A 10,146-nucleotide genomic window follows, 5' to 3' on the forward strand; every position below is an offset into this window, starting at 1 on the left:
AAAGCATGTAACCCCCCCCCCCAGCAACCGGCAGGAATCAGGGGCTAGCGCGACAGTGACCTGCACAAGTCAGGGGCTCACGGGAGAGCCAGATGGGGCACTGTACCCTAGCCAGCAACCAATGCAAGTCAGGGGCCCCTAGAAAATCAGGGCAGGACTGGCGGCAATAGCCGCTGGGGAATTTAAAAAAAAAGCAAAACAAAACAAGCATCCAAAGCTGTAGGGGTTGTTAGGAAACTGGGCATGGCAGTGCCTGCTCCCCACCCAAGCCATGTCCGTGGAGCACTGCAGGTCTTTTGTCTCTATACCCAAGCTTATAGTGGCTCTTCAAAGATTTATCCCACAGGAAGCATGGCCCGGGTGGTGTGTGGGCAGAGGCAGGATGGGGGAGACCTGCGGTAGTGAGGCCTCTCTTAACTTGTGTTGTGTGAAGTTAGTAGGTAAATGTGTTTAGCCAAGGGCCCTCTCTGAGGGGACAGCACAGAGCTGTTAACAGCCACTGTATTTAAATCTGGTTGGTACCTTTCAACAATCTCATTGCATTATTTTCTTTTTTAGGCTCCCATTGACAATGGTTCAAAAATCACCAACTACCTTTTAGAATGGGATGAGGTAAGCATCTTTTCACATTCATCTGTCAACTGTCAAATTTACATTTAACTTAGTAGGCTGTTGACCATGGAAAAGGCAGTAGTAAAATTAACGGTGCATTAAAGTATATTTGCCTGACTTATTTATAAGCAGTGTTCCTGAAAGAAGAGGTGGGGTCTTATCTACGACTCTCCAGTACTTCACCAGGCCAGGCGTGTGTTCTATTAGTGGTCGATCACTCTTTCATCTTGTTTAGATGGTGTTCTAGTTTGTTTCTCAATTGCTTTGACAAAATACTCTGACCAATACCAACTTGGGGAGGAAAGGGTTTATTCAGCTTACATCTCCCAGGTTGCAGTTCATCAGGGAGCCCGTGGTAGGAGCTCAGGACAGGAACCTGAAGGCAGGAGCTGGAGCACAGGCCATGGAGGAACGCTGCTTGCTGGCTTGCTCCCTGGCTCCTGCTCAGCCTGCTTTCTTATGCAACACAGGCCCACCCGCTCAGGGGCAGCACCACCCACAGTGGGCTGGGCCCTCCCACATCACTCAACAATCAGGAAGATGCCCCATAGACATGGCCACAGGCCAGTCTTATGGAGGCAGTTCCCCAATTGAGGCTCCCCCAACCCAGGTGTGCCAAATTGACACTAAAGCTACCCAGCACAAATGGGATAAGGCAAAGCCGCCTAGTGTTGGAGAAGCATTGGTTTTTCTTTTTGGAGTTTGACATGGTGTTCCATGGAATGTGCTCCATGGGAGAATGAAGCAGTGCATGAAGCTTTCAGGGATGCTATACATGAGTGCCTGTGAGTTAGACCATCCAGGCATGGGGTCAGGCCTCACAGTGGAGTCTGCCTGTCCTGAAAGCACTCTGTCAGCCAGTGACCCAAGGCATCTGTCCTCACACTACAGCCAGGATCACAGGAGACCCTGTGCAAAGCCTCTTGTTTTTAAAAACACCTGTGCCTTTTGTCCCTGAGTCTCAGCCCTACTCACTCGATCCTTGCTTTATTTTACTTTTCTGTGGCTGAGCAAAAGAGATGACGACTTTGAGAATAGAAAATGTAAAATTTGGGGCAAAGTTCAAGGTAACTAATCTTTGTGATTTAAATTTGGGGATATTAAAAAGTTCTGAATGTATGTTTAAGCAAAAAAAAAACTTGTCAGATATAGAAAACTATTTTTAAAATAGATCATGTAAAATGGAACATCTAAGTGGATGAAATTCTGCAGTGAAAGAGGGGCCCTTTGGTGCCTTCTGGAGAGCATAGTTTCCATTTGGGCTGCATCTGAATAGCTTTAAGTAACCCAAGGCAGTTGCCACAGTGTCATTAGGATCCCAGACCTGGTAAAGTCCTCCCTTGCCACCAGACAGCTCCTGGCAGCAGAGGATCATTAAGATAAGGAGATAAGGGTTCTGTTCCAAGTTCATATTGGGCAGCTTAACCTCTAGTTCCTCAGTTGTCCTGACTGCGAAGTGGCCACAAGGTCAGCCATCAGCTTGCATTCCATCATCCGTGCATCACAAAGTGGGCAAATTATGATCATATTTTCTGACCAGAGAGTATTTGGGAATTGTTTTCACTGGTGTCTGGCCTATTTGCTTTGACTTCTGTGTTCTTGGCACAGAGCCATCCCCCTTAGTGCTTCCACATTGAACATGCTCCGTGAGTCATTATGACAGGGAAGATGTCCTTAGTGCCATAGCTGGACAGACTCATGATGCTTGTCCCCTTGTGCTTTTGAACACTACACATGAAATAAAGCTGGCCACCTCCTTCTGTCCAGTAGCTTCTGTCCTACTTCTCCAGTCCCCCCAGAAAACAGTTTAAAAAGTGGTACCATTGAGTGCCTGGCAGCGAGTGAGCATGCAACAGTAACTGGTTCCTTCCCGCCCATCCGCCATTTCTGAGGTGAAGTTTCCAGGAAAACAGTCTGGTAGTTTGGTTTCAATGGGCCCTTAAGTCAAGGATCAGAGGCCCTCCTTGGAGCAGCTCACAAGTCCTCTATGCCCGTGTTGCCCAGGCCTTGATAAGGAAGGAAAGCAGATGTTCAGAGAAGTGAGAACGCACCCAGCCCTGGCTGCCTCTCTGCAGCCTTCTGCTGGTAGTGTCTAGAGTCGGTGTACCTGGTACAGGGCCTGTTTCTAGACTGTCCTAGTGGAACGTGATGGAGCAGGAGAATGAGGGGGTGGGGGCGGGGGGGGGTGGGGGAGACTGCTGTAGTCACTTCGTGCCCACCCACCCCCAACCCGGAGCCAAAGCTTCCACCTCCTCTTCACAGTTGTCTGTCTCATCCACACCTTGAAACATCTGCAGAAATAAACCGAAAAATGTGGGGTGTGTGGAAGGTCCAATGACTGACTGCCCCAAAACAAGATGGGTGAAAGTAAGAGAAAAAACAGGGCATGTGAGACAGCTCAGCAGGTAAAGGCAGCCGCCTCCTCCCAGCCTGATAGGAGCTCAATCTCCGGATCCTGCAAGGTAGAAGGAGAGAACAGACACCTGCAAGCTGTCCTCTGACACACACACACACACACACACACACACACACACACACACACACACAAATAAATAATTGTAAAATATTTTTTTTAAGTTGAGTGAGTCTCAAAGGAGGTTTTGCTGAGGACGGGCCTACCTTCTTCCTACTGATGGTCATGACTTTGAGGTGAGGTGCTCTCATCTGCACGTACACCGCTCATCAATGTCTGGGTGTCCTCTGGGGCCCCAGCTTGTTACTACAGTACATCAGCGGTGGTTCCTACTCCAGGAAACTTTGAATCAATTTGAGATCACCATCCCAAAGGGTGGGGTTAATATAACATTTTGAAAGAATTGGTAAATTTCAACCTCAGGACATCTGTCATACAAGACCTTCATGAAAGAAAAACCTGCAACTTTTAGGTCTGCTAGGTCAGCAGTACTGTGCTGAGTTGAACTTCTGGGGAAGGACTAAGCACCTGTTGGTCTTGAAGCCCCTGGGAGGTGAGGACTCTAGTGGGGAACAGAAACAGAAACCTAGGGGTAAGCAACTGACAGGCCTGCTCGTTCAAGCCCCATAGCCATTAATTTGTCATCAATATTGCACAGAGCTTACTTGAAAGTTACTCATGTGAGTCCTGTATGAGAGTGAGTTGTTTCTTCTCCTAGTAGCTAACATGATGACCCCTTAGTTTTTAAACCAATGGGGAGTGACTATGAAATGATACTGAGCAGCTAAGAACAGAACCTTCTAGAGCCCCTGGCTTCTCAGCCGTGGGGACCCTTTCAATTTCCACTCAACACAAGTCAGCTTTCATTTCTTGAAGTGGTGTGGCCTTTCGTGGCCAAATAGGCACCCTGTTGCTATGGCTCTGATGATCTCTGGGCTCTGAGCACCAAGCCTGTGTGTTTGCAGACGCCTGGCCTGGCTTTCCTCTTAGGAGCACAAAGGCGGAAGGCCATCCTCAAGGAGGTTCTCTATTGCGTGGCTGGCTAAGTCATCACTGAATCTTACCACAAGAAATTATCATTCTGGAGGAAGGTAGTTCTGAGACTCCTGAGGGGTTGTTTGTGCTAGATTTAAGTATTATATCTGGCATTGATTTTTAACAACAACAAAAAAAATCCTCTTAGAGGAAAACTGTGTGTGTCTGTGTGTATGTCTGTGTGTATGTGTGTGTGTGTGTGTGTGTGTGTGTGTGTGTGCATGTGGCATATATACTCGTATGTGTGTGTGCAGCTGTGTACAGGTGTTCATGGACACGTGTGGCAACCGGAGGCTGGTATCAGATATGTTTCCTCAGTCTTGGGTTGCTCTCTACCTTTCATTTTTTGAGACAGGTACTCTCCACTAAACCTGAAACCCATCCACTGGCTGGCTGGCCAGTGAGCTTCAGGATCTGCCTGTCCCCCCACCCCCAGCACTGGGGTTTGTGCTTCACTGACCTCACCTGTAAACAGCACAGCAGTGTTTAGGTGCCAGGTTTCTCCATACAGACGTTCCTTCCCCACAAGGAGAGTGAGTGGGAGGGGAGAGGCAGAGGCGGTGCTGGGGTTCACTGTCCCTATGGGCCACCCTAACTAATCTCTTTGATTTGAGCAAGACTTGTACCCTCCATGGGCACCTTTGTGTTGCTTCCTGCTTGGTGGGGGAGCTACTAACATCCAGTTGAGGTGGGAGTTCTCTAGAAGATCCATCCAGGAAGGATTAGGTTACTAATTGTATTCTGTAAATTAGCTACCTGTATTTTTCTACTGATAACTGATGTGATTACCCCGTAGTTTTTAAGCTAATGTGGAGTAACTGTCTATAGACTAAGAGGCTATAGAGAGGTCTCTAGCTTACAGGAGGGGCTTTTAGGGCAAAAACAACAGGAGCCTTTGGATCCAAACGCTGATACATGCCTTCTCAGTCTGATAATAAGGTTCCTAAATAAATAGAGAACTGACTTTTCCTTTAAAAAGCCTTTTAAAAGTCATATAGTTTGTGATCAGCTAGGAATTTTCTTTCTGTTTTAGGGGAAAAAATGTGTTCTATAAAAGAAGCATAGATGGAAATTCGGCTTCTAAGTCACACTCTATACACATCCCATTTGTGCCGTACAGAATACCAGCTGTCTCTGGTGCAGCTAGTCACTCAGCAGGCACAGATCTCCTAAGTGCTGTGAGTGTGTGGCATTGAGATTCTATTTACCAGTGAGCAGGCTCGAACCTAGGGAGGATGGGTTATGGTATACAGATGTTAGGATGTAAGGTAGTGAAAGTCATCAGCAAGAAGGAATTCAAACAGGAGCCTCAGGGTTTGTTGGTTTTTAACTAAACAAAAACTACCATCAGGCATCCATAGTTGTTTGTGTGCTGCTAGCTTTGCTTCTGGCCCTGACATGTAGGGAGTACATGGAGGAACCAGAAGAGCTTTGTGGGTTGAGACCAAAGTTCCCAAGAGCCTTCCTCATGTGACCCAGCTGGCGAAGAAGAGAGGAAGGACACATCTGGTTTCCCAGTGACTAAGGAGCCCACACAGCTGTGAAACTAAGAATGAACTATCCACCACAGAAACCCAGACAGTCTCAGTGTGAAGTCAAGAGAACAGAAAAGGCCAGCAGCAGGTAGAGGTCTTGAGCCCTGCAGAATCCGTTAACAGGCCGCAGACCTTCCCTATCCACCCTCTGTTGCAGAAACCTCCTGGAGGCATTATGCAAGCCCACATAGCAGCTCTTGAAAATCTCGCCTGGGAGGACCAGCCCCGCTCCTCTACGGCTTGAGCTGGCCCCACAGACAGAATCTGGTGACTTATTTATCTGTTGGTCTGCTATGTGGCTTAAGAGTTGGTTATCTCCCAGAGTTCTCGTATCAAAAGTGAATGCACAAGACTCTTCTGGTCCTAAGAATGAAAGGAAGTATAGCTTCACCAAGTAGAATCCATGAAGAAAGCCTCTGTCTTCTGGTTTGAATCAGAAAGGGCCCCTATAACCCATTATTTTGAACACTACATCCCCAGCCTGTAGCATTATGAAAAGCTGTGGAGCCTGCAGGAGGTGGGGCCTGCCTTGGAAGGATATACCCTCCCCTGGTTCTGGTCTAGTCCTGTCTGCTTCCTAGTCCACCAGATTGGAAGGCCTCTGCATGAGCCCCTGCCCACACACAGCCTGCCCCCAAACTCTACCATACCTTCCCCATTCTGCTCAACAAAGATCCTTTGAACCCATGAGCCAACATAAATCCTTCCTAAGTTTCATCTGTCAGGCATTTTGTCAGTGTTAAGGAAGCCAATATATGCTCTGATCACTTGGTTGAATCTTTCTCACACACACGCCACACTGCCTTCACTCCATGAAAGAAATTAGAAGCCCTGGTTTCCAGTCCCTGGCCCAGTGCCAGCACTTAGCAAGAAGGTTCTGCTTCTCCAGGCCCCTGTGGTCTCGAGTAGCCCCAGTGAGCGCAGTTACAAGGATTGGAGACGAGGCTCCTGGGTTTGTTTGGCACTCTGTCCATCAGAGTCCATCTCGAGCCCCAGTGCCGCAAGCTCTACCTTACCTCGTACAGTGGCAATGTTTCTTCATATCATGAGTCTTCACTGCCACATCTGGAGTGCCAGAGAGCCAGAGAGTAGCTTTCCCAGCTAGAGCTCAGGTGAAAGAACCAGGCCAAGAAGGACTTAAGAATTCAGAGGCACCAGGGCAGTTAAAAGAAGCCCCTCTATTTTAGGGACGTTGGCCCCAGACATGGTACACCTGAGTAAATTCTCTTCTTTTAGCCAGTTGTCACAAGAGCACAGAATGGGGCTGTGAATCAGGGCAGGAGAGTGTGGGGAAACTTCTGTTTGAAATCACACATACTCATCTCGATCCCTGGCACCTACTTTACCAATTTGTGTCTGTTGTACCTACTGGTCACCAGCTGGAAAGCAGCTATCATGGGCGTTCACTGCATGAACATACCAGGCCCATCCATCTCTTAGTTCAGGTATAAGTTGCATAGGCAACTTTTTCTCTCTCTGTCTCTGTCTTTCCCTCCCTCCATCCCTTCCTCTCACTTTCTGTCTCTCTGTCTCCTCCACCCCCACCCCTACCCTGCATGAACATATGTGTGCATGCTTGTAGAAGTCAGGCCATGTTTTTTTCTCAATCACTCTTTGAACTTTTTTATTTTTATTTTATTTTATTTTATTTTATTTTATTTTTTGGTCTTTTTGAGACAGGGTCTCCCCATAGCCATTGCTGGCCTGGAACTCATTATGTGGATGTAGACCAGGCTGGCCTCACTCTCACAGCAATCCACCTGCCTCTGCCTCCCTAGCACTGGTATTAAAGGCATGCACCACTTTGTCTGGCCGAACCTTATTTTTTTTAGTCAGGGTCTTTTGCCGAGGCTGGGATTCACTGACTCAGCTGGAGCGGCTGGCCAGCAAGCCCAGCAAGCCCAGCAGTCCTCCTGTCCCTGCCTCCCCAGCACTGATATTACAGGCATAAGCTACTGTGCTTGACTTTGTACACAGGTGTGGGAATACAAACTCAGGTCCTCACGTATGTGAGGCAGGAACTTTACTGACTGAGCCATTGGCCCAGCCCCAGACAACTCGTTCTTTAGTGTCTGCAGTTCTCCCTTTCACTTGGACAGTCTTAACCAATTGTCTCAACACTCATCAAAGCCCTTGACCCCTGCAGTGCAGTATTGGGAGGGATCTCTAGGGAAGCCACGCCTCCATTACCTATTTCACATGGCCAGGCCTCTCCCAAGAATAGAACAGCTAGTGTTTCCGGGGATGAAGTATGTGACGTGTTTGTTCAGTGCCAATGCTCACAAACCACCACATGTCCCTTCTCACCTTTGACAGGTCTACTGTATGACCGTGACAATACAACGAAAGAGCTGGGGGGGGGTGCCACTAGGAATTTCTGAATCCATCCAGATGTAGGGAGTCCCCAGCTCCCTGTTACAAACCCCTGTTAAATAAAGCTTGCCGAGCACATACATACTCTATTTCTCAAGCCAGTATTTATTGTTAATGTTGCCTAGGGTCTGGCAGTACCAGAACGACTTCTAAATATAGATGCAGGAGCATTCTAAACCCTAGTGAGGCGCTGGCGGGAGTTCACGTGGCCAACGCAGCTCATTTCTCTGGCCTGTCATTGCGTTTCTAACACATCAAATCTGCAGAGAGTGTTCAGCCCCGGTTATTTCACTCATGTCCCACAGCCACAGTCTACAACCACAGAGTCGGGTTCATGGAACTTGCTTAGAAGGCAGTAGCCATTCTGGAAAGTCACCTCAGGAGGACAGTGGGAAGAGGGTCCCAGGAAGGACACAAGCACTGGCCAGAGAAATGGGTGCACGTGTGTGAAGCCCAACGGCCAACCTCAGGTGTCCGACTTCATGCACCATCACCTTGGTTTTTTCTTTTTTTTTTTGGCAGGGGGTTGTTTATTTTTGTTTAGTTTGGTTTTTTGTTTGTTTGCTTGCTTTTTTGAGACAGTCTCACTGTCCTGGAGTTTGCCAAGTAGACCAGGTTGCCTGGCCAGCAAGTGAAGGGACCTGCCTGTCTTCACCTCCCCAGCTCTGGGATTACAATGCGCCACCACACCCAGCTTTCTTCCAGGGATTCTGCAGTCCAGCTCGGAGCCTCGTGCTCGTACAGTCAGCACTTTACGCACTGAGCCATCAGCCCCCATTCTTGTTTTTGTGCCAACAATGAAGATGTTGTGAAAAATAAACAAGAAGGGGATGTTTCTAACCGATTAATTTTAAGGCAGTTGAAAATACCAGCCAACTTCATCTGCCGGTGCCAACAGTGTTGGACTTACCCACTTCCAGTGTTGGTAGTGCCAGCTCACTGGAACTGTTAGCCAGGACCCTCACAGCCCGCTCACAGTCTACAAAATTACTCTGGCTGGCAAAGACTGAAGTCTGAATTAATTGGGATGCATGTGAATTATATGTGAAGAATCAGCCAGAAAGCATTAAGTCCTTAAGTAGAAGCCAGCCCGTATAGAAAAGTCCATCTTCGCCAGCACTGAAGACAGCTGCTTTGAGGAAACTCAGTAAAGAAAAAACTTAGGAAAGTTTTTCTTACTGTTTTCAGTCTTTCTGTTACATTCCTTTACAAATTAACACAAGCAACGACATGTTGTTTAACACATTTTAACTTCAAAATTAGTCAATTTTTGTGAACTGAATCAAATACTTTTTATAAACTTTGCTACCAGTTTCCAAGCAGGCTGACCCTCTGAAAATAGGATTCTATCCTAGAACTCTTTTGCACTGTGTGTGTAAACAGATACAGAGAGACAGAACCCCTTTTGGACGTAGAGATCCTGGGAAAGGTTATTTTGTTTGTTTACCCCGTTCTCAAAACTTGGGATAGTAGTATAAAAAGTCTTGATGTTTCAGGGGCTGGGAATGGGGCTCAGTGGTTCAGTGCTCACCTGTCATATGCAAAGCTCTAGGCTCCAACTTCGGCACTGTGAAATGAAAACAAAATTTTAATTTAGCCTAACGTGTAATTCTGTAAGATGAAGTAACTATATTGCCACTGATCAGCAGTTTTGGATAATTATGGTTGTCGAAAGAGTTTGACCATGTTTTTAGCTTCTACAGTAATTGTTGAAATCCATTTTACAAGGCCTTTTCTTTTTGGGATGGCATTGAGGAAGAATACCTGTATGCTAGGGCATGTAGAAAGTAGAGTGAGACCTGTGCTTTGTGTGCAAGTATTTGATTTCCACATACCTCTTAGCTGCTTGTAGTGCAGAAGATATTTACAGGAATTTGCTAAAAAGGGTCTGGGGAGATGGCTCAGCAGTTAAGATCACTGACTGCTCTTGCAGAGGACCCAGATTTGATTCCCAGCACCTACTTATGACTAACAACCATCTAAAACTGCAATTCTAAGGGATCCAGTGCCCTCCACGAGCATTGTACAACAAGGATGCACTTATACACTTCCAGACAATATACTCATGCACATAAAATAAAAATAATAAAGCTGGGCGTGGTGGCGCATGCCTTTAATCCCAGCACTGGGGAGGCAGAGGCAGGCAGATCTCTGTGAGTTCAAGGCCACCCTGGTCTA

General features: G+C 47.2%; 1 protein-coding gene across 2 annotated transcripts in view; it reads left to right on the forward strand.

The window, feature by feature from the left end:
* Fndc3b (fibronectin type III domain containing 3B) overlaps positions 1-10,146 on the forward strand; it is a 342,813-nt gene that overhangs the window by 254,523 nt on the left and 78,144 nt on the right. For both annotated transcript variants that reach the window (XM_029567042.1, XM_029567043.1), the window contains one exon: positions 559-612. In XM_029567042.1, the coding sequence (XP_029422902.1) occupies positions 559-612 (54 nt within the window). The remainder of the gene's footprint in view (positions 1-558; positions 613-10,146) is intronic.

Source organism: Nannospalax galili, unplaced genomic scaffold, assembly GCF_000622305.1.
Source record: "Nannospalax galili isolate Female #2095 unplaced genomic scaffold, S.galili_v1.0 scaffold1021, whole genome shotgun sequence".
NCBI lineage: Eukaryota > Metazoa > Chordata > Mammalia > Rodentia > Spalacidae > Nannospalax > Nannospalax galili.